At 38.1% G+C, this 25,677-nt stretch overlaps 1 protein-coding gene across 1 annotated transcript; it reads right to left on the bottom strand.

The window, feature by feature from the left end:
* Window positions 1-21,005: 21,005 nt before the first annotated feature.
* On the bottom strand, window positions 21,006-22,268 carry GPR63 (G protein-coupled receptor 63; the record flags this gene model as incomplete). The annotated part of the gene is made up of 1 exon (XM_080700609.1): window positions 21,006-22,268. The coding sequence occupies one exon, from the start codon at window positions 22,266-22,268 to the stop codon at window positions 21,006-21,008; it is 1,263 nt and encodes a 420-aa protein (XP_080556735.1).
* Window positions 22,269-25,677: the final 3,409 nt, after the last annotated feature.

A 25,677-nucleotide genomic window follows, 5' to 3' on the forward strand; every position in this document is an offset into this window, starting at 1 on the left:
TTGTGCATATTGAAAAAGGTTGCTGTGCATTTACAGTAAGCTATTCATCCATATTAATAGGTAATTTTTTAAAGTAAGAATAAGTTCTTACTTAAAACAAAGATCAGAGTCAGGTGTGGTGGCACATGCCTGTAATCCTAGTACATGGGAGGCTGAAACAGGAGAATCACAGGTTTGAGGCCAACCTGAGCAACTTAATGAGACCCTCAGCAACTTAGAAAGACCCTGCTTCAAAATAAAAAATAATATTTTTACGAGGTTCCAAAATCAAAGCTACATTTATAAAAGCATACGTCGAGGAATTTTATTTCCACATCATTCCTGCTCACTTGTCCCCATACCCACTATGGGTGGTCATTTTTATTAGTTTCCTAACTCCTATTCCAAAACATCTTATACAAATACAATGATAGATATATGTACTTATGTTTTCATCTTTGTTGAATAAAAATAATTTAGTATATACACAAGTCTGTTCTTTGCTTTTCTAGTTAATAGAAACACCCTGCAGATCTCATATCTCCATATGTGCTCACCCTTTTCACAACTGCATAGTACTCCATTGTGTGGTGAATCAGGTCTCTATTGCTGAGCACTTCTAATGTTTCGAGTCTTTTGCCATTGGATACTATTCCATAATGCATAAATTTATACATATGCCTTTCTGTGATTGTGCAGGTACAGTTTTAGAATAAACAAAAGCCCAAGAAGTGAGGTTTCTGGGGCAAGAAGTAAAATTCAGCCATAATTTTGGTAGTTATTACTAGATAATTCTCCACAGATATTTTATACCACATTTGCCACCAGCAGCAGCAGTGTATGACTGGCAGAAAGAGTGTGTTGTCAAATTTATACATTTCTGCTAATCCTACAGGTAAGAAATGGTATCTCAGATGGGTGTGGAGGTACACACCTGTAATCCTGCAGGTTTATGGCTGACCTCAGCAACTTAGCGAGGCCCTCTGCAACTTAGTAAGACCTTGTTTCAAAATGAAAAATAAAATAGGGCTGAGGATGTAGATCAGAGGTAGAACACCCTGGATTCAATCCCCAGTACAATATTAAAAAATAAAGAAAGAAATGGTATCTCATTTAAATGTTTCTTACTGTGAGTGGAGCTGATCATCTTTTCTTTTGCCTATCGGCATTTCTGTTTCCTTATCTGCTGTGGTGTTTAATAATTTTTCTGTAGAGTTGTTGAATTTTAAGAGTTCTTTGGGTAATAGGAAGTTTATACCTTTGTCTTTGATATAAGTGGCAAACACTTATTTTGCAGTTTTGGGGACTGAACACAGAAGTGTCCACTGAGCTACACCTACAACCCTTTTTATTTTTTATTTTGAGACAGGGTCTTGCTAAGTTGTTTAGGTTGGCCTCAAACTTGGGGCTCCCCCTTGCTCAGCCTCCTAAGTAACTGATAGAGCCATGTGTACTACCCAAGAGCAAATCCTTCTTCCTTGTCTTTTAGCTTTGCTTACTGGGGTTTCTTCTGTGTTTTTCCCCAGTTAGAAATTATGATCACATTGCCCTTTTGAAATTTTACTCAACCCTAGAAGGTAACACCATTATCTCCATTTCACAGAAGGCAATGCATTAAAAGAATAAACCAAGTTACAGGAACATTAAGTTAACTGTCCAAGAACACACAGATCTAACCAAAGATCTGACTTTGAAGGTGATATTAGAGCCACTATACCAAACTGCTTTTTCACCATAAAGATAAAAAATGTGAACAGCAATAATATCTAACAGTTTATTTTGGCTATAATTCTATCTTTACCATCACTTTATGAAGAATATAGTATTTATTTCATTTTCATTTACAGATGAGAATCTTAAATCTTTATTTCATCTAAAGACTAATTAAATTTCCTCCTGGAAACCTTACATACCCCCTCAAAGGCTAAGTGCCCTGAGCTCAAGGCCAGAAGGAGGGCAGAGGGTGTTGCATCCCCACATTACACAGCCCTTTGTTTCCAGAAACTTACAGAGTCCAGGGGTAGAAACGAGAAAGCAGCCAGGTCCAATAGGAGAGGTCAGATAAGCATGAGGAAGAGCTTTGTACGCATGCAACCTAGGCTGCATATGCAGCTCTTTCTCCTGCTTTGTTTGTGCCTTAACCATGTTCCATTTGTTTTAGAGATAGTGATAAAGTTTCAGGCCCTGGAACACGTGGCTGGACACTTTGACCAAAAGCTGTCAGTATACTCAACAGTGACAGTCATGGCTCCCAGCTATGCATTTAATGAAACACAAATTGTTACGGTCTGGCTACCCATCGAGGAATACTACTTCAAGTTCACGGTGTTTGGAAACTCTGCTGAGAGGAGTAGTCTACATGAGGATCTTCTGGAAGGTCAGCACTCTCTCCATTTCCCCAAGTATCCTGAGCAACATCAATACCCACAGAGCAACGTAACTGTCCACCGTCTGGTTCTTTCTGGGCAATGGTTCTGACTGAAATTTGATCTTAATTGACGCTCTCAACCCATTGTAAGGGCTTTTTTACAACAAAAAGTTAGTGCATAATGATGGTACCAAATAATGGGTTTCTTAGTGGCACATCAAGCATGCATGTAACATACTTTGATCGCATGCACACTCCTGTTACCAGCTCCCTCCCTGCTTCCCTTGACCCCCTTCCTCTTCTCTAGTAGTTTATGTTAAAGGGGAATCAAGGATGCCATTCAGTATGAAACAGTTGAATGTTTCCAGTATCTTTTTTTTTTGATAGAAGACAAAATTCAATTTGTCATCTCTGTTCCAGGAATAGTTACAATCCCACTGGAATTGAACTTTGCTTACCTATAGATCCTGAACTCTTATACGTGGTATTTCCCTCAGTGAATTGGCTGTAAGGAAGACTGGAATCTGCAGCCCATCTGTAAACTGTTGGTTCGCTGTACTCTGCAACTCTACCTTACCTTCTTTCCCTTATATTTCCCCAAATTATTTTATCTTATAGAATTGTATGTATCATATAATAAAGTAGTGTTAAGTAAGACAGAGTATAGAAATATATCCAAACTAAATATTTTGCCCTCATTTTTATCCTTTTAAACATTGCCAGAATACTACAATTAGAACTCTGCTGAATTTAAGTTATGATTTAAATGGGCAAAGAAAAGTTTACCCCATCTGCACTAGAATTTCATTGAATTCTTTTTACTCTGCATTGACTCATAAAAGTCCACTAAAAATCTGTGACAATTCTTATCACTGGCAAAGGAAGAATCAGGCACATCAGAATTTTTTTCAGCTCATGGCAATTGTCTGGCAAGCTAATCACTACTTAGTTAAATTAAACTTAAGATAACAAAGATGATGATTTAGTTTTGTTTGTTTGATTATAACTGCTTTGAAGTTAACAGACATGAGACCTTTAAATTGAAGTAGAAACTCATGCCCAAAATATAACAATTCTAGAAATACATGCATCTCTACGTGGTTTAATACAATCACTCAAAAAGTAAACTAAAATAACATGGAATAATTAAAAATATTATTTGTTACAGAACAAATTACAGAAAACCCAAATGTACTCTGGACTATTTACTCAGTATTCCAATTCCAGTCACTTTTAGTGAATTCCAAATACAGGACTATTTTGTACAAATAAGATAATTTTTTTCTTCTGTCCAGATTCTCTTTGTATTGCTCTGCCCATTGAAGGCTACCAGCATACTCCACCTAGGAAAAGATATATTATACAAAATAAAATCTTGAGTTATTGTGACAAGAAAATAAAAACTAAGAAAACTCATATATATGTTTATATCTATCCTAAAAATAAAAAGTTTTCTTTGTCTTGTTCATCTACTGGTTCATTTGTTTCTTTTTCTGAGCCATTCCTCAAGGGCTCCATGGGCAATTCAGTGTTCACTCTCCCTGAGCCCTGGATCACTTTATACTAGATGAGCTGTGCCATTACCTCAGGAAAAACCAGGCTATGGGCTTTTGCTGTCTTTCTAACCTCACAAAATGACCAGTGTTCCTGGAGTATAAAATGGCTATACCCAGAGGAGTCAATTTTCATATGCTTTGAACTTATACAGTACACCACAGCCACCTGTATCTGTCTGACTTATAGGTTAATTTACCACGAGGTATTTTGTTTGGTTCTCTTTGTTATTTAGCTGATAAAAAAAAAAAAAAAAACTATGTGAAAATATTGTGAGTACCCACATCTTACCTTATTATACTATTAAATTTGATTCAGACCATATTCTCTTTCTCTCTCTCCTCTCTCTCTGAAATTAGATTTTTACTGTTGCCAAGAAGGAATCGTTCCTTAGGGAAACCAGTAAAAATCCTGATTTTGTATCACCCTGAGCATAACAGTGCCAACTAATCTTTTTAAAGTCACTATCTTCTCTTCTTACAAATATTTGAAGAGAGGTAAGGAGAAGAAAGGATCTTTACAAAGTCATTTATCATTCACTCTTGTAACTGTAGCATATCTACTAACAAGAAATTAAACCGTCATCAATCAGCAAAAATTAAAATTTAATAGAGCTATCAAAAATAAAATGTAGATGTCTGCTGATGATAAATAAATAAAAATAAGAATTAAATCTTCACTTTAAAAGAAGAATGCTAGTCCTGATTTGCTGGGTTGGGGAAAAATTCAATCTTTTGGGGGTTTTACCTAGTTTCTAGATGCTTATAAACTCATTACTTTCTCGCCTACAATTAAAAATCTTCCTAGAGCTATTCTCTGGGTGTGTTTTCTTTGTATCCAGGGTACAAAGAAGAAATCTCCAGTTAATAATAATGAGAAGAAAAAGCTGGGCCTGGTGGCACACCCTTGTAATTCCAGCATTCAGCAGGCTGAGACAGGAGAATCCTGGTCGCCGACAGCCTCAGCTACTTAGTGCAACTCAGCGAGACCCTGTTTCAAAATAAAGAATAAAAAATAGGGCAGGGGGTGTAGTTCAGAGATCGAATGCCCCTGGGTTCCATCCCCAGACCAGCAAAACAAAACAAAACAAAACAAAAAGGAAAAGTAAAAGAAAAAAGACAACCTCCTTTTTAAAATAATCTCAAAGTTCAAAATGATCAACCAGATGCCTTAACACTTTCAAAATTTACTTATCTTTCACATTGCCTAAGTCATACCACAGACCACTGTTTTCTTCTGATGTCATGAATAGACATAAAGTAGGACAGTCAAAGAGGGAACAGTTAGGGCTGTAAAGCTTCATATTTGTAGTTAAATAAATTAATACGAATAAAACTCTAGAAGAAACATTTAACCAAGGCAAAGATGCAAAGAAATCAGCTATGCTATAAGAAATGAATTTTTTTCCTGTGTAGATTTATCAGTAAAATCAGTTATGATTTATGAATTTGTAAAAAAATAAAGCTCATGTACAATAATGGATGTTATGAATATAAAAAATATTCGGAGTTTTGCTTTGGGAACACCTAACAAAGGACTTATCAGTGACAAGCAAAGGGTAAGAAGGTTTGCAGAAAATCACTTTGAGAAATGCTGGGGGCCTAAAATGAAGGAAAGGTAACAATATATGAAGGCCAGACGGGGAGCGAAAGTGATAGATTAAAAGAACTGAATGCAACGTCTATCGTCAGAGCCTAATGAAACTGACACAAAGGCTCCATTTGCTGTGTACTAGAAAAACTCCTATAAATTGCCAAGAAAGAAAAATGCTCAGAGAGAAAAACCGGAAAAGTAGTTTACAAGTAATGAAATAAAGATGGCAGCCGGGCACAGTGCACATGCTTGTAATCCAAGCATTAGGGAGGCTGAGACAGGAAATCGCGGATCACGTTCAGCCTCAACTACTTAGTGAGGCCCTCCACAAGTCACTGAGACCTGGTTTCAAAAAAGGAATAAAAAACTGGGCGTGGTGGCGCACGCTTGTAATCCCAGCATTCGGGAGGCTGAGACCGGAGGGTCGCGGTTCACGGACAGCCTCAGCTATTTAGTGAGGCCCTTTGCAACTCAGTGAGACCCTGTTTCAAAATAAAGAATAAAAAATTGGGCAGGGGGTGTAGCTCAGAGGTCAAACGCCTCTGCGTTCCATCCCCAGACCCGCAAAAAAATAAAAAAATAAAAATAAAAGATAGAGCTGGGGTAGAATGCCCCTGGGTTCCATCCCCAATACTGAAAAGAGAAAGAAAGAAAGAAAGAAAGAAAGAAAGAAAGAAAGAAAGAAAGAAAGAAAGAAAGAAAGAAAGAAAGAAAGAAAGGAAGAAAGAAGAGAAAATAAAGATGGCAATTGAATGTATAAATTCTATAATGTATATGATATACATTCACAAACATATCAAAATCAATCACTAAGCCAAACATGAGAAGGAGGGAGGAAGGAGCAATTGGGGTGGGAATTGGGGAAGGGCTAAATGAGTGATGTGCGCATGGATGCCCCTACCATTCTGTATCCCATTAAGATGTATGACTACAATGCACCAATAAAAAAATTTAAAAGGAGCACAATCCATAAGAGAAAAAAATATATCACTTGGTTCATAAACAATGAAAGAAGGACACTTAGAAATACATTTTATTTTTTATTTACCAAATTAAAATTTAAATTGTTTAATGTTAAGGTAAGACATAGGTATTCATCAGAGTAAAAATAAATATATACTTCTCAAGAGGGCATTTGAGAATAAGCCCCTTTCAAAAATGATATTGCTAACCTCAAACCTCCATCCCTGGAACTTTATCTCAAACAAATAAAAACACAAGTGTAGGTAAATCTGTTCAGGGATTGTCATTGGAGTATTATAGGTAATAGCAAAAAGTTAAAAATAGTCAACAAAAGAGACAAGTTAAATGATGACATATCATATTGATAGAATATTCTAAAGGCATTTTTAAAACATTGAAATATTAAATGAAATTGTTAATAAATAAAACCAAATAAAGGCCGGGCGTGGTGGCCCACGTTTGTAATCCCCGCGCTTGGGAGGCAGAGACAGGAGGATCGCGTAGGTTCAAAGCCAGCCTCGCTGGCTTAAGAGACCCTGTTTCCAAATAAAAATATAAAATAGGTCTGGGAGTGTAGCCCGGTGGTAGAAAGGTTTCCAAGGTTTCCAGGAACCCCAGTACCATAAAAAAATTAAGATAATATAGAGCTAGTGGCTAGTTTCCATTTTATATAACAAAAGTACATATGCACAATGATTTATAGGCTCATTGTCAGTGGATATTTCTTAATTGTTTTGTGCTTTGAATATCTTTCAGATATTTTGCAATAGATACATTTTCATTTTATAATAAAAAGAAAGACATTTTTTTCAAAAGAAAACCCTTTCTTTAGAGGCACTTACCTAGATAAAAAGGCAAAATTATTATTTTCCTTTATCTTCTATATAACAATATTAATTCTCAGATTCTTGTTATAGAGAGCTCAGAGATGATAAATTCAAATTGTCATAAAGAGAGAGTTAATAGCACCTCTCCTACAATAGAAGAGTAAGATATTTGTATCATGTCATGTTTCCTTTAAAGAAGATATTTATTTTATGATTAAACTGGTGGGAAGTGAGAGAGAACTGGGGAAAGTTATTGGTTTATATTGCAGCAACTGTGAATAAGATGAGCAAATGAGCTATTATGTGAGACATAATTTCATCCTTGTTATTAATAATTCTGCCACTAGCTGAGTGAGTTCTATGGGCCAGATGCCTAGCAAACATTATTATATTTCTAAATGTCTTAAGAAAAATGAAAAATGTATTTTTTTCTTCCTCGTCATATGAGAAAGCAAAGTTTCATAGATTAACAACTGACCAAGTCAAGAGGTAAACCCTGATCAACTGCCTGCAAAGCGCATGTGCCTTGCTCTCCATGAGTCAACTTCCCTGTAGCATTGTTATTTACCTCAACAGTCCACATTATTAGCATTGTCCAGTAGCTGCATCCCCCATATTTCAGTAATTGATTTAATATTTATGAAGGGACTCCATCGCACAGTGACTATAGAAAGAGTTAGATATGAAAAATGTTGCTTGCCCTCAACGTGCATCCAGTCCATAATGAAGACTACGGGGAGGAGGAAATGGGTAGCTTATAAAAAATAAGGGAGTATTATGAGAGACCTATTACAGGGACCTATGGGAATTCTGAGCAGAGGCATCTAACTCAGATTTCTGCCTATTAAACTGGTTGAAAGCTTATAACATACAAATAAATACAAAATAAAATAAAAAAAATAAAGTTGGGCGTGGTGGTGCATGCTTGTAATCCCAGCATTTGGGAGGCTGAGATAGGAGGATCGCAGGTTCATTGTCAGCCTCAGTTACTTAGTAAGGCCCTTTGCAACTCAGTGAGACCATGTTTCGAAATAAAGAATGAAAAATAGGGCTAGGGGTGTAGCTCAGAGATAGAATGTCCCTGGGTTCTATCCCCAATACTGGAAAAAAAAAAAAGGAGATAAATCTTGGAGTGGTCATTGAGTATGTGTGATAGGGATAAATAATGTCTCCCTCACATATACCCATGACCTAATTTCCAGAACCTGTGGATATATTACCTTAGATTATAAAAGGCACTTTGTAGATGTGATTAAATTAATGGTCTTGAGAAGATCATCCTAAATTATGCAGGTGGGTCCAATGTAATCATGAGGATTTTTATAAGTGATAAAGGAAGGCAGCAGGCCCAGAGTTAGAAGGAGATTTAAAGATGCTACACCGCTGGCTTTGAAAGTAGGAGAAGGATCCATAAGTCAAAGTGGCTTGCAACAGCTGGAAATGGAGGGAAAACAGACCTAAGAGCCTCCAAAGTAAATGCAGCCCTACAGACACCTTCATTTCAGTCCAGTAAGACCCACTGTGGACTTCTAATATTCAGAACTATACAATAATAAATTTGTGTTGTTTTAACCTACAAAGACAGTCATAATCTGTTATAGCTGTACTAGAAAAATTGAGATAATCAAGACTGAAGATCTATCCCAAAGCAGAGCCACCCAGGAACCAGATGAAAAGTGGGCGAGAGAGGCTGATAAAATTAAAGATGGTCAGACATGCTGGCGTGCACCTATAATCCTAGAACTTGGGAGGCTGAAACAGGAGGATTACATGTTCAAAGCCAGTCTCAGCAACTAAACAAGACCCTGATTCAAAATCAAAGGGGCTGAGGCTGTAGCTGGAGGTAGAATGATCCTGGGTTCAATCTCTAGTTCCAAAACAACAACAGTAAAAACTACATATACCCTGCCACTCAAGGGAAGTGTTTTTGCACTGTATTTCCTGCTCCTTACTATATCCAATGCCTCAGATCTTAATTTTTCTTCATTTACTGGTAGTTGTTGAGTGTACTGCTATGGTTGATGAGTCCCCAGATTGTGGTGGGGGAGAATGTCCCATGAGGACTTCATGACCAGAGCCACTAGCTTATATGGTCTCTTGGCCAAGATAGCATTCCTGAGGAAGGAGGAACCCAGCCTGAGCAGGAACCATGTTAGCCCGAGCCCCTCATCACTTGAGAGAACTTCCCTGTCTTTCTAGCAGACACCATGCCCAAATATCTTCCCAGAAAAAATTCTAGCAAAAAGAAGGTACCATGGTTTGAGTTATTTCAATCTCAAATATTTTCTGTTGCCCTGGTTTTCAGGAACAGTGTGCCTGCCTAGATTTCTTCCCTGTATTCAGTCATTCTCGGAGGCTACAAGAATCAATAATGCTTAATAAAGATCTTAAGTTGCCTCTTACTTACAAAAGAGAAATGCATGATTGTAGGGCACAGTGTGGATATTCATGTTTTATCCCTGTCTGACCTTGTAGGTGGAATCTGTACAGTCCAGCACTGATGTACTGAGCAATGACAAGCCTAACCTAAGCCAAAATGAAGAGGTGAGGAATAATGCAGGCAGGTCACCAAGCCTCAGTGCCAGAAGACCACAGAAGAGTTGAGCCAAGCTGTGAGCAGGGCCGGAAGCACCTGGTAAGTCATGAGGTCCAAGTGGGACAATCAGATTCTAAAGAAAAACCCCTTGTGAATGAGAGGATAAACATAAGGTGAAGGAAACAAGAAAGTTCAGATAGGATGATGGGTGGTCAATACTATGATGTGAAAAAAAACCCGAGTTTTGCTGTCCATGAAGAATCGTAGGTTTGCTTCTTGTATTTCCTCTTCTTTATGAGTCCTGTGGCCTCTTAAAATTCAATCAACCACTGGGAGCCCTAAAGAATTTGTAAAACAGAATGATAATATCTACCTTCCAGAGTTACTATGAGATGATATATTTATATAGATAACAGTTTGCAACCTTTAGCAGGCATCAAATTAATGATAGTTGCCATTTATATGATTACTTCATTGTGGATTTTCTGTGGGCCTCAAATAACAATAACAGTCTTAACCAGAAGCCAAAGTCTGAAATCATTATTCATAGCACTTACCTTGCTTCAGTCAACACTGAATCCTTATTTAGCATTTAAATACTTTAGTACTTATTTATTCATTGAGCAGAGTAAGCAGACACCTTTTATATGTAAAAGTCAAAGCTATTTGCCAAAATCACAGTACTACCCCCCCCCATAACACTTCCTATGTTTATGTGACTATCCATCTTTATTTTCAACTGCCTGTGCTTTAGGGACTTGTTACTAAATATAAGCTTTCTTCACTTCTATACAATACTGATTTGGCTGCTTGTTTTGTTCTTCATAAAAAAAGCATCTTTTTTATGAAGCCAACCTTTTGTTCAGGCACCATTTTAATGTACCTTTTTTGCCTATTTATGCATTTCACATCTTGGATTGACTTTTTATTCCAAGTTTCTTCCTGGCAAAGACAGTGAGCACAGTGAGCATACTTAATAAATGTTACATAATAATAACTATTAAATGTTCCTTTAAAATCCCAAGCAGCTCTTTATCTTTAGCTTCTACTTTGAGATAATTATATACTTCTCCAAAACTATTTATAGCTCCCATCAGAAAGAGCAGCTGAAAAAAAATGTGTTCACAGTCCTGCCAAATCTATGGTGAAATTGATTTAAACTCTCAAGATCCAGTGAAGAAGTGTTCAGAATGGCACTAGACATATGGATGTCAAATGCCATCAATAGAAAACTTTTCTCTACCAAAATTTCAATGATGTAGTAATACGATATATCAAAGCCAGCTGTGGTGGTGCACACTTGTAATCCCAGTACTTGGGAGGCTGAGACAGGAGGATCCAGACACTTAGTGAGGCCCTCTGCAACTTAAGTGAGACCTTGTTTCAAAATAAAGAATAAGAAATGGAGCTGGGGGTGTAAGCTCAGAGGTAGAATGCCCCTGGGTTCAATCCCCAGCAGCACACACAAAATAAAAGAATATATTTTGTCCATGCCTCCATCTCCATTCATGTACCAACCAACTGAGATTACACAGAACATTGAAAGAAGCACAGTTTTCCATGCTGGTGCTAACAGCCCATGGGAATCTGCATCCTGGAGCTGCATCATGAGTCATGCCCTTCCTCCACGTGTGTGTGTGTGTGTGTGTGTTGCACTGGGGATTGAACCCAGGGGCATTCTACCTCCAAGCTCTACCCCCCTTTTTATTTTTTTGTTTTGTAAGAGTCTTGATAAATTGCTTAGAGTCTCACTAATTTCTAAGGCTGAACTCAAAACAGCATCCTCCTGTCTGAGCCTCCAAAATACTGGAATTACAGGCATGTGGTACCATGCCTCGCTTATCTCTACCTCTTCAAAGGCTGAGCTACAGCACATTTCATCAAAACCGTGAGATGAAATCACAAATCAGCCTTACAAAGAAGTGGAACGAGGGACCGTCCCCATGAGTGAGCACTGAGCCAAAAAATAAATGTATATGTTCACAACTCTTAAGGTTTCCAGGTTTGGCAAATAAAAATTTAGCAATCCTATCCACTCTATACACTCATTCTCAAATTTACCGAGATATGACAAGAAAATTCCCAAACTACTTTCTCCCTTAAGTCAAGGAAGCAGGTTACTACAGAGGTGGAGTTGTGATACTTGGAGACTCAAGCTGTAGGTGATCTTAGCTCTTGCCACTTAGAGACTATTTGGTTTGGTTCATTATAATTACTGCCAGCATGATTCTGTCCTCAAAAGGTCCATTTTCAGACTTTGGGTATACTGACTGCAAGCCACCCTGGTAGGAGATGGGGAAACAAGCAGAGTGCCCTACCTCCAGGAGCTTAGCATCTAGAGAGGATGTGTGAGCTTAAGAAAGAGTGGGCAAAGCTGGGCGTGGTGGCACATGCTTGTAATCCCAGCATTTGGGAGACTGAGACAGGAGGATCACGGTTCGCAGACAGCCTCAGCTACTTAGTGAAGCCCTTTGCAACTCAGTGAGCCCCTATTTCAAAATAAAGAATAAAGATAGAGCTGGGGGTGTAGCTCAGAGGTAGAAAGCCCCCGGTTCTACCCCTAGTACTGCAAAAAAAAAAAAAAAAAAGAGTAGAGTGAGAAATACAGATCTGAGAAGTCTTTCTTTTTGTTCTTTTGGTTTTGTAGGCTTCATTGCATCTATATCAGACTTTATTTCTATATACCATCAGTGTGGATCTTGTTTTATTATATATATGTTTTCCTGAGCAGCCTTTTGTCTCAAGAAAGATCAAATAGAACCTGTTTCTTGGCAATAGTAGCCTTCATACAGATTAACAAAAAATATTGTGACTTCTTGCAGTCTCAGTTAATTATATGTTTTGAGACTATAAATACCTTTGAGGAAGTTGCACAAAGAAAATCTTTCGTTCTTCCTGCCACAGAGATGTCTGCTGTGCCATTTGCAATTACCTAAGATTAATCCAGGAAGAGGTGAGAGCAGAAAAGGTCCCAGGCCACCAACAGCTTCTCAAGGAGTCCCCAGCATCCACGAAGAGAGTTTCCCAGCTTCTAGTCCTGCGGGTCAAAGGTGATGCCGTACTTACCAGAGCAGGTTGGGTGTGCAGTCTTAAGTTAGAGCCCTTCAGAAGTGGAAGTCCAGGCTAAGAAGCTCAAACTGCTGGCCCAGGTGCTGGGGAGCAGCAATTCCTGGCCTTATGGCACCTGCCTGGTCATAATTCTTTCCCCGGAAGCTCAGATTTTTCTTGTTGGTTAAGTTTGGGTGATGAACTTGTAAGAATTGTTATTTTCATTAAAATGTTTTCATTTTTAATTGTATTATTCTTGTTTCTATTTATCAAAATGTATTTATTAGATGAAGATACTTTCTAGGACCATTTGACTGGCTTCTGCTCATGTGATTCCTGCTTGTTACAAACTTTTCAGCCTCACTATTAAAATCTGTCTCTAACAGTAAAATCTTGCCAGCTGAAAATCAAGTAGAAAGAATTTTAACACTGAGAGCTGGTGAGTCTGGTTTGAATCCCAGCTCTGCTTCCCAATAGCTGCAAGCTTTGGGGCAAAGCATTTAATCGACCTAAAACTACTTCCTCATCAATTTATATAGGGTTTCCCTATCTGCTTATTTAGGGAATAAAGTATTTAAAAACCTCTGACAGAAGTACTGTCATAGAACAAATGCTCAGCATTGCTTCGTTATTTTCAAAAACATTTAATAGCACATTATCGGAGGTTTTTAATGCAAATTATGCAATCAATTAAGCAATTCTAGCTATTATACTAATAATGACTTTATGGGTATCTTAAAATACTGTAACTTTATGATAGGCTGAAAGAGTTCAGGGGACGCAGCAGGAGTTTCAAAGCTGGCACAGGGGTACAGGGCTACTGACTCCCTGCTCAGTGCATTAGGCTTACCTTATGTGTTATCTTTGCAGCTAAATACTCTCCGATATTGTTTTTAATATTGTAATAATCAACCTCAGTTAAGTAATCATATATAGATAGCCACAAGTTCTAAGTAGTGGATTATATACTTATCACAAGTTCCAGATTGAGGGGTTCTTATATTTCTGTATAATAGAGATAAATATTATATTTTATATAATACAGATATGACTCATAAAAGTGCTCTGGGTCAATTTTCTGCTTTTTGTTTGTTTGTCGCACTAGGGATTGAGCCCAGAGGCATTCTACCTCTGAGCTACACCCCCAGTGCCCTTTTTCATTTTTTATTTTGGAACAAGGTCTTACTATATTGTGGAGGACCTCACAAGGTTTCTGAGGCTGGCCATAAACCTAAGATCCTCCTGTCTCAGCCTCCCAAGTACTGGGATTACAGTTGTACACCACCAGGCCTGGCTCTCCCGGATCAGTTTATATATGAAAATGCCAGTATTATTCGGTTCCCCAAACACCAATCTCATCTGAATGTCCAAAAGTGCTCTTCTCCTCCCCTCCAGCTATTGCAGTTGGTTTTTAATAGGTCTATTAACAATGTAGCTTGCCTACTGTGGGTGGGCACTGAGTCCAACACTGGGGACCACGGTATAGAGAGCAATCACCACTTCTCACGAGTGGCTCTATGGAACTGCTGGAGTCTTCATAACATTTCTTCACTCCATGGGTGTCCCCACACAGGACTTACGGGCAGAGTTAGGACACTGTGGGAAGGGGTGAACAGGGAAGCCTCCCTCTGCCTCTTCCAACATCTGAGCCCACCTGGCTTTGCCTTCATCTCCATCACCTGCTCCACTACTGAAAACTCTAAGTACTTCATATCGTGTAATCAAACCCGAAGGCCTTTCCAAAAGGGTCCCAGGATCTATGAGATTTAAGAGATGTTAAGATATACGAGATCTTAAGATTTAATAGCCTAAGATTTAGAAGCTCGATGTCAGTGTCCCCAAACTTTTTGCCACAGCAAGTGCCACAAAGGTTCTATGACTTTAGTAGAGATGGTATGTGCCAGGCTCCCAAGAGCCCAGGAATTCCTGACTTGGCAAAATACAGCAAACAACTTAAAACCACAACCGGTCTTGTTTTAGTATTAATGTTCACAGCACTGAATACAAGTTTTGCTGCTATGTTATTTACTTACTAATGTACAGACAGTAATCTGGTATGAATTTTACTAAGCTCTTCTCACTAGGAGCTTAATTCTGTTATCAGAGTACAATAGATACAAGGAGACAGAGGGAAAAAAAAATGAACTTTGGTATTAGGCCTGAAATCCCAACTGTACCTGAAATAGTTATTTAACCTCTAGGAAGCATTTTCCTTGACTAAATCTAAAATATATACTATGAATTAAATATATAGTATTGGGGTGGTGGCACATGCTCATAATCCCAGTACCTGATAGGCTGAGACAGGAGAATCATGGTTCGTGGACAGCCTCAGCTACTTAGTGGGGTCCTCTGCAACCTAGTGAGACCCTGTTTCAAAATAAAGAATAAAAAATATAGGAATAGCTGTGTAGCTTGGAGGTCGAATGCCCCAGATTCAACCCCCAGTACCACCAAAAAGAAAAAAAAAAGAAAATATATTCATTAATATTGCTGCAATTATAAATGTTTTCAAATTCCTTGGAATAAAAACAGCACCTTTAAGCCGGGCGTGGTGGCGCACGCTTGTAATCCCCGCACTTGGGAGGCGGAGACAGGAGGATCGCACGGGTTCAAAGCCAGACTCAGCTGCTTAGTGAGGCTCTCAGCAACTTAGTGAGACCCTGTTTCCAAATAAAATATAAAAATAGGTCTGGGAGTATAGACCGGAGATAGAAAGCCTCTGGGTTCCACCCCCAGTACCACCAAAAAAAAACAAAACAAAACAGAACAAAAAAACAACCAGCACCTTTGACATGCATCACAGATAATGAAAACATGAGAACTTATATAGAAAGGACATTGGCTTATATAGTCATCTAATTAATGGATTATTACTGCCTTTTAAGTTTCAAAGTAAACTGAAAACCATAGATTCAGTGCTCTGTGATTATGCAAATTTGGATCTAATGCAATAAAATTTTAAGTAGCATCCTCTGTTACAATCCAATCTTGAATGCTTTATTAACCTCCCATTTACACGACACTGAGAATTATGTGATTGAATGCTTGGACCACCACCTATGGCGACATAGAATGATTTTACTGCATCTGACATTTGGAGCTCACCATTGGGAGGGTCTTGATGAGTCAGTTCAGCCCCACTTCTTCTGTCAAACATGAGCTATGTTTTGCCATGAAGTTATTCTGTTGATGTGAGTAGACGCTATCATCAATCGGCATTAGCCGAGATAATATGTATTAAATCAGATTCAATCACTAGAAAGGCCTTAAAAGCAGGGCTCAGGCTTCTTTGAGAAATAAGAAATTGTACCTGGGAACAGCAGATTCAGCCTGTGCCAGAGTGGACTTCCTTTCCTAAAGTCCCACACTTCAGATTTTAGGCTTGTTTAGCCAGCCCTATAATTGTGTAAACTAATTATTTGCAAAAAATCTCTTAATCTATTAGTTCTGCGTTTCTAGTTAAATCCTCATTGAATCAACCATGAGACTTATTTTTACGTTTTGAATTAAATCTAATCAGCTGAATCTTGCTGTTGAAGGTAGATCATTCCATAAGGATTTTCGTTTTTATAGAAGACTTGAGTAGAGTTTACTATTTTCAGAGTAGATGTGAATATGTTTTTATCCAGCATATTGCTCTATTTTGCTACATCTTTCTTATAATCTTCTTTTGCAAGTCAATCTTCTTTTGTGACTTAAGAAATTTTTTAGCTGTTACACATAAAAAACAGAAAATAAAACCCTCATGTTCAACTGGCGCAAAACCAAAACTCATATATAAATAAATGATGTTTCCTATAGATTTATAAATGGATTTTAGAAAGGCCTTACATTTTAGAAATAGGATTACAATATAAAATCATATTATCAAAATAGAAGTTATACTGCTTTGCCACAATCTACTTTTTAGACTCAGCAATAAAATTTTTATAACTCTCTTAGACATAATTTTTTCAAACTATTTCTTAGTTCTAATAGTTTGTGTCATTTCATTCTGACCTGCTCTAAAAATTTCTAAAACTAGAATATAGTTAGTTATATGCATAATCTGAAAATGAGAACCCAAAAGAATCAGGACTTGAAACTAAACTCAGATTTTAATTTAATTTAACAGAAAATATTATTCAAGATGTGATGAAGTCCTTAAAAACAAACAAACTCAACTTTAGAAATGTTAAACATTTATTCGTGTTCGTATTGGGAGCTTTTTTGTTGGTTGTAATAAGAGTATGCACAAATAACCATACTATTTGATATTTAAATATTTCAACCCCAAATTAGAAGGTTGTTTTTCCCATACAGGCCAGGTACTATTGTAAAATAAATTAATTTTAATTACAAAGGACTTGTATACCAATAGATATCTAAGAAACATATTACCATTTACTTGCAATAACAAACATGTGCTTTGATATTTTTATTAATATAAAAATTGAGTGTTCAAGGAAGGCAGTTTAGCAGGATCATGGTTGTGTGAAAATAAATTTGCACCTAGCAGTTCTTTAATCATAAACCAAAAACCATGGCAGAATAAAATGTCAAGCAAGAGAAAACTTTTCTGTGATTTTTATATATATACATATATGTACATAAATATTTTCATGTAAACAAAAGAAAAGATAAAAATTAAACATCTTTGTCAGCAACAGAAATACATAGACCCAAAGGTTATTTTGCTTTACTTCATGCTTCCATTGTACACAACTGGCATAAGCAGAGCAATAGGAATTAGATGAATCTTTACATTTGCTCTCTCTCTCTCACACTTTTCAGGAAATTACACACAATAAAAAGATGTTCTAGAGAGATGTCTTTAGAGAAAGTTAAATGTTCGCATAATTGGGCTTCTGAAAGTCACACTTTTCAGTTATTAAGTCCTTCTTTTGCTCTACTATGAAACATATGGCAGAGTTTATCAGAGTTTTGCCAGTTGAAAAAAAAAAAGTAAAGCTAACACTGGCAAGATCAACAATATCACACAGGGCAGCCAATTAGACACAAAGATTTGTAGGTTTTCCTCTCAATGTAGATTACCCATGCTCCAGGAGATAATGGCTCCCAATACAAAACAAATTTTATTTTCAGATAAAACAGCAATATTTAAATAGATATATTTTTCTACAGGGGTGTTTTTTTTGTTTGTTTGTTTTGTTTTGTTTTTGTTGATTACCCAAACCAGAATCAGGTAAAAGGCTCAAACAAGAACCTCTGTGGGCCAAGAAGTTTGTGTTGTTTAGCCCCTAGGAGAATATTGAAACATGTATTAATGTATTATTAAGTATTACTACTTCAGATTATTTGTGATTTCTCCTGACTTTTTTAACCACAAATATTTAATGACCTATTTCATCCTTCTCACCCATTAGATAGCAAAACAAAACAAAACAAAAAACCTATAATTTCTGATTATGTCATTCAGCAGTAATTATTAGTAGTGTTCCTTTCTCCTCAAGAAAATATGGAGGAATAGGCAACATGCAGTTTCGCACCTAAATTTCTTGAAGGTGCACCGTAGTGCTTGTTTTTAAAGCTTTCAAAATGTATACGTAATAAAAATGTTCAGAATGATGTGTAAACCGTCACCAAGATTATCCAGTGTGAAGAAAGCAGCTGTTCAGTGTCACGGCTGATTGCTCAAAAGGCCCCTCGTGGTCGTCTTTGTCAAACACCGAGCATCTAAGCAGGCTCTGCAGGGTCCCAGAGCTCACAAAAATATCTACAGACTGCTCATGAAATAAAGAAAACAGTGCTCAGGTTCAACTCCAGCCGCAAAAGGAGCCTCGAGACCTACTAATATGTAAGATCATGCTGACGTCCCTGAAAAGCAAGTCTCAAACATCGTTATTGATATCTGCCTGAAATCCAGTTTCTATTGACAGTGGAAAGGAAAATATGCTTCAATGTGCTACTAGTACCTACTATAGTATTAAGGTCCTCATGGACTAAAACAATTTTATCTGTGATGAATATAAGTTACAAATTAAAGAGGTAGGTGACTATCATCTGAAGATGATCCCAGAACATGCTTAATGATATGCATGAGTCCCCACAGTTCTTTAAGTGCATGATAAATTCCAACACCTTTGCAATGGCCTGAAGAGCAGGGTTTCCCAGGCGTTTCGTGAAGTTAGTTATTCACCTTCCAGCATCTTAATTCCTGATACCATGTCACAAGTTCTTCAGACATCCAATTTTAAGGAGTAGCTAATGAAGTCAAATGTACAAAAGTAATACTGGATACCAAAGAGTGATGCTACAGTTAGCCAAGCTCTTTAAACATCAATATTCTCATACGGAGGAGAGCACACTGGCATTGGAGAAGACTTTACAGATTTACCTAATCCAATGCTCTAGTTTTGTAATTGAAGAAACAGGTTGATGTTTACCAATGGCTCACAAAGCACTAAAATTTTGGAAAGACACTATAAATCCACGGTTAGATTACTGACTTAACCCATGAGGCAGCCAAGAGGCCTCACTTTCAGCCCTTACATTCTTGATCTCCCAGGTGTCTACTTTAGAGTGTTCCAGCAGAAACAGAGACGCTGACCAAAGGCCCTGGATGTACCTGAGGAAGCAGACAGCTAGCAAGAGAAAAACCATTTGAAACCCCACAAGACCAGGGCTCATCTTCACTCAGAAGCATGTCTCCTATACAAATGTTCACAAACCCCAACTCTGCTTGTTCACAAGCATTGGGCCAACAGTACTATTCTTCCTAGAATATTGAGAGCTAATAGCTAAACCACTGCCAATCTCCAAAGGTTAGACTTATGTACAGCTGCATTTAATTTCTCAGTAATTGCCAGTCACCTGTTTTACAAATAAAGTCAAATTATCTTGTCTTATTTTTACATGTATTATATTAATTTAGTCTTTAGATTTTTAAGTTTTGTGATTTTGTTTTCTATTTTCCAGACTTTCTTTATTGGTTTCATAGTTCTTTTGGTAATAAATAAATGAAGCTATTTTTTAAAAGACGGTTTTAGTTATAAAAAAATTAAAGAATATTCAGAGTTGCCTCTTGACTAAGAAACATCTAACTTCAATGAGGTGTATGTGTGGCAGAGCAGGACGGCACATTCTCAGGATCTGGACAGATGTTTGAATCCCAGCTTTACCACTAACCCTGAATAGAGGACTTTGGTCCCTCTGAAATGTGCTTTCCTTGTCTGTTAAAAGGGGGAAAAAAATAATACTTACCTCAAAGGATGCCATGAGGATAAATGACACACAGTGCCTGGCACGCAGCAGGTGTGTATAAATGGTAGTCCTTTCTCCTGCTAGAGCTGGTGAGAATCCTTGAGTAAAAGAAATTGTCACCGCCTAGGCCAGCCACACCCCTCATTCAATTCCCCTTCAAAATTCACAAGGGCATTCTGTCTCCTCCATTTTTTCCTATTGCTCTGAGAGTTGCTATTGTGCTTAGAAAAATTTCTACACTCTTAGGATATCTCTTTTAAAATTGTACATGCAAATAAATTATTTTAAAAAAGCTATCTTCCTAAAAATGACAGTGCACATTTCCTGAAGCACTACATGTCATGTATAAAAAACGATTCCAAAAAATATGACTGCATTAATTTGTACATTATTTCCTAAAGTGCACCAAAGTAAATAGTAATGACCTTTAAAAATGTCACTAATCTCCTCAGGTTATTTTTTAAAATAAAACTAAATATTTATCAACTGAGATGTAAGGGGGTTTTGGCTCCAACGTGATGGTAAAGAGCAGCAGTGTTTTCCAGAAGAAAAAAAAAGAACTGGGAAACTCAACCAAGCAAACCTTAGCAGCATACAAAACACCTACAATTCAAGGTAACTGTAGGCTCAATAAAGCACAGTCCTGATTCCTGCTAGAGAAATAAAATCAGTCAACAAAACAATCTCCCCAATCTAAATCAAGGATTTTTCTTGAACCCTGAAGGTAACATTTGTGATCAGCTTCCTATTGTATACCCTTGATAACAAGACTAGAACAAATTACCACTCTTTCTTTACACCACATGCACACACACACATACACACACTCTATAAAAAGAAAGATAATGTTTTAAATGGAGAAGCCATGTGAAAAAACTCTCAAGGTCAATAAAGAACAATCATCATCCACAATGTGAGACAGTTCCAATATTCACACCACCGTCCGATGCTCCCCACACACATAGACGGCACTGGGACGAATCCGTCGCCTTGTGTGGCCAGGGAGCTTCGGCAGAAACTTGAAGGACTTAGGCATCATGTCTAGGCAGGCGTCATGGAATTTCTTAATCCTCCAGTAGTAGATGAGTGGGTTTAACGCAGACTTGAGGTAGCAGAGCCAGAGTATCCAGGTGCTGATCTCAAAAAAGTTGTGCTTATAGTAAAAGTGCTTACTAAATGTCGCCACAAGGCTGTAAGTGGTGAACGGGGCCCAGCAGACAATGAAAACAGCAAAGAGAATCAAGATGGTGGTGAAGGCACGTGTTTTAAAGCCCATGTCGATGCTCATCTGGAAGGGTCTCTGTAGACTCATGAGACCCAGTTTGCTGGCCTGGCTGAGGCATATACCTTCGGGGTAGCTATGGATCCTCAAGGCATTGTGCCGAAGGGTATTGAGTATGCCCATAAACGCGTACAGTATTACCAGGAAAGGTATAAAGAAAGAAATGAGAGAAATCAAAATCACATAAGCCTGGTAACCTGGATTGGTTGTGTACCCAAATACGCACTGAGGGGCTCGGGAAGGTATCTGTAGGTCAGGGTTTCCTACAGCCAAAGGAAAAGCAACACAGAAAGAAGTAGCCCAAGAAACTGCAATCAGAACCTTAGCTCTATATGGGTTTAGCTTATCCTGCCTCTGGACTATAATAAGAAACCTATCAATGCTAATGATGAGCAGGATGGCGACTCCCTCTATCACAAACAACCAGAAAAACATAGCAGATACCCTACAGAAGAATTTCCCAAAAATCCATCTGGTAGTAATAATAGTTACGAGGGCAAAGGGCATGTTCAGCACGGCAAGCAACATGTCTGCGAAAGCCAGGCTGGCAAGGAGGATGTTAATGGCAGATCGCATGGCAGCTTTTTGGTAAACCATGAGGCAGACAACCAAGTTCCCAAGAAAAGACACAAACAAAATAAATATCATTATAGCAGAGAGGATGATCTGTAGAGGCAAGCTTAAGCTCTTAAAAACAGCTGGTGTTGGGGGCACATCTGTGCTATTCACTGTCAGAGAATTCAAGCCAGTGGGAGCCATGGTTTCTAGAATGTATCTAAGCAGTGGACCCACCACGTCGAAAGGCTGAAGTGGCAGAGAAGGAGTAATATTTATGGGGGGACTTTCGTAGACAACAATCGTCGCGTTGGATAGCCTAGGACGAGACGCAGTCCACACTGCAGAGAAAACCATGGTTTCAGAAGGAAAGAAGGTGCGGGCAGAGACTCGGGTGTTCTTCAAACATTTCAACACAGAGCAGCAGTATCAGGTTCCTCTGACAGGCTTGGAAACACATTCTGGAAAATGGGCAATGAGTTCCAGCTTTCACAGGAGTCCTTTTGCCTGGAAACAAGACCAAAACATGAAAATTCAATGCGAAATGAGTTTTGTAAATGATATCAGATTTCTTAACTTTCACTGTGAAGGATCAGTTTTGCTCTTTTTAGTCCTTTAAAAATATCTTCCCGCCCGATGTGGTGGCGCACGCTTGTAATCCCCGCGCTTGGGAGGCGGAGACAGGAGGATCATGCAGTTTCGAAGCCAGCCTCGGCTACTTAGTGAGGCTCTCAGCAACTTAGTGAGAGCCTGTTTCCAAATAAAATATAAAATAGGTCTGGGAGTGTAGCCTGGAGGAAGAAGGGTTTCCAGGAACCCCAGTACCCAATACCACACACAAAAAAAATCCTCCTAATCTCTAGCCTAGTCAGCACCAAAATTCTGTCCCTTTGTTATTTAACTTTTAGTCAACCATGATAGAATTTTTTTTTTTGGGGGGGGCGGATCTGGGGATGAAACCCAGAGGCACTCAACCTCCGAGCTACAACCCTGCCCAATTTTTTATTCTTTATTTTGAAACAGGGTCTCACTGAGTTGCAGAGGGCCTAAGTAGCTGAGGCTGTCTGCGGACCGCTATTCTCTGGTCTCAGCCTTCCAAATGCTGGGATTACAATCGTGCGCCACCGCGCCCGGCAGTGATGGAAATTTTATGATGTTCATATAATAAAGAGAAAAGAATCCCAAAATGTATTCCTTCCCCAAAGATAAAAGTTATAATTTAGCCATGGGCCATACTTATAATCCTAGTACTTGAAATCCTGAAATAGAAGAATCACAGGTTCAAGGCCAGCCTTAGCAACTTAGTGAGAGATCCTCTTTCAAAATAAAAAAATAAAAAGAGCCGAAAGGTAACTCAGAGGTAGAACACCGCTGGGTTTAATCTCCAATCACACACACACGCACGCACGCATGCACGCACGCACACGCACGCACGCACGCACGCACACCAATAAACTTTTAAAAGATTAAAAAAATAAATAAACATTTGAAACAAAGCTTCAATTTTCTCATGATATGAACTTAGAATTAGTCTTGATTTTTAAGGGTAGTTATCAAAATTTCATTTATTTCTTAGCATGTGAAGTGGACAGCAGCTCCTTTATGAGATCCAAAATCCATCACTGTAGCCAAATCATGAGTTCTTTATCTACAATTACCTTTCTTGTCCTACATTGCCTCTATGATTAAGGAGAATATTGATCTCTTTGTACAACATATCAATTTTATTACTTCCTCTTTTTTATTTTTTATATTTATTTATTTATTTATTTATTTATTTATTTATTTTTAGTGGTACTGGGGGTGGAACCCAGAGGCTTTCTACCTGCGGATTATACTCCCAGACCTATTTTATACTTTATTTGGAAACAGGATCTCACTAAATTGCTGAAAGCCTCACTAAGTAGCTGAGGTTGGCTTCGAACCTGTGCGATCCTCCTGTCTCAGCCTCCCAAGCACAAGCGCGAGGATTACAAGCATTACAAGCATGGGCCACCACATCCAGCTTACTTCCTCTCACTCTAAATGCTCGTTTATTTGCCCCTTCTAGATTATACCTAGCCTCACATATCCACTTTGACATACAAACCTACCTCAATGAGACAACACATTTGACTAGGGACTCTTAAACTCTATAACCACAAAAGGGACCAGTGGGGAAGGAGCAGAGGTGTACAAAGGCTTTTTGCCATAATCACCTGATGATGATTATGAACTACCTCCCAAAATGTATCATCAAGAATAAAGACTGTGCTTGTTTATATAAGTCCAACTCAATACAACCCTACTTCTAGAGAAAAATTATAGACAAATGTGTATCGTAAACCTAATATAACAGCTAAAATTGTGTTTGACCAATTGTATTAAACTGTTTAAAATTGCATTAAACAAGCATATCCTTCCTGTAGAAGCACATCATTTAAAAATACTTAGTTTTCTCAGGGCTAAGAATGTAGCTCAGTGGTAGAGTACTTTCCTACCATGCAAAATGCCCTGAGTTTGATCCCCAGCACTATAAATAATTAATAGTAATAATAGTAATAATAATAATAATAATAATAATAATAATGAAAAACTAAAAGAGACTAAAATAGAAAAGTTTCCTTGATCATGTTGAGAAACAAAAATACAAAAAAAGAATGAAACAAGAGCTTCATTTAAAAGGTGTTTCTTAGTTGTTATATTTATGTCTTCTGCCATCAGGCTTCCCTTACTAGAAAAACTAATTCAATCTTTCAATTATCCAGTCATAAAATATTTATCAAAGAGCCCGCTATACGCTAGGCACTGCAGAGAAAATGATTAGCAAATGGCTCCGTGTTTTGTGTTAAAAGTGCAAGCTGCAAGCCAGGCCCACGTGGTGGTGCACACTTGAAACCCCAGCATTTGGGAGGCTGAGACAAGAGAATCAAGGTTCGCAGACAGCCTCAGCTACTTAGTGAGCTCCTCTGCAACTCAGTGAGACCCTGTTTCAAAATAAAGAATAAAAAATAGGAATGGGGGTACAGCTCAGAGGTAGAATGCCTCTGGGGTTCCATCCCTAGTACCGCAAAAAAAAAAAAAAAAGTGCAAACTGGTGATGTAATTTAGAGAATATGCCTAGCATGTGTTAGGCCCTGGGTTCAATCCCCAGCACTGGGGAAAAAAAGGAAAGAAAAAAGGGCAGACTGATCACAGACATTGCAACCCCCAAATCACACTGAAATGATAGTAAATGGTTGGGTTTTTTAAAATTGATAAACCCTCAAAAATAAGGTATAAAGACATATTAGTAGAAAAGATATATAAGAAATGTTTTAAGAAAAAAAAAAGCAGATGGTGTGGTGGTAACTAAACAAGGCAGAATTGAGAACAATTTATCCTCAAAACTTCCTGAGAAATATGCTTTGAAAAAAGTAAAACATCCTGAAGGAACTCCTGAGATGTGGTTAGCAATTATCACAGAAAGGGTAGGTGGCATGAACATTGAAAATGTGACTGAGAATCAGGGCCAGAGAACCCCATGCCCTCCAGGCCTAGGTCTCCTTTCCTCCGAGCAATCATATTAAAATATCTGTCTCCATTCCAGTTGATCAAGTCTATAGCACGACTGAGACTGACAAACACTGAACTCCAAAATATTAATGCAGGGCTGAAAACAGGGTGACTGAATGAATGGATATTCCACAGCAGAACCTAACTCTCTTCTCTGATCTGATTCCAGAATGCTAGAAACCGGACGTACGCCATCCATAGAAGGTCTTGTCATTTTTAGTTACTAAACAGC

This window comes from Muscardinus avellanarius (assembly GCF_963383645.1).
Source record: "Muscardinus avellanarius genome assembly, chromosome: 8".
Classification (NCBI taxonomy): domain Eukaryota; kingdom Metazoa; phylum Chordata; class Mammalia; order Rodentia; family Gliridae; genus Muscardinus; species Muscardinus avellanarius.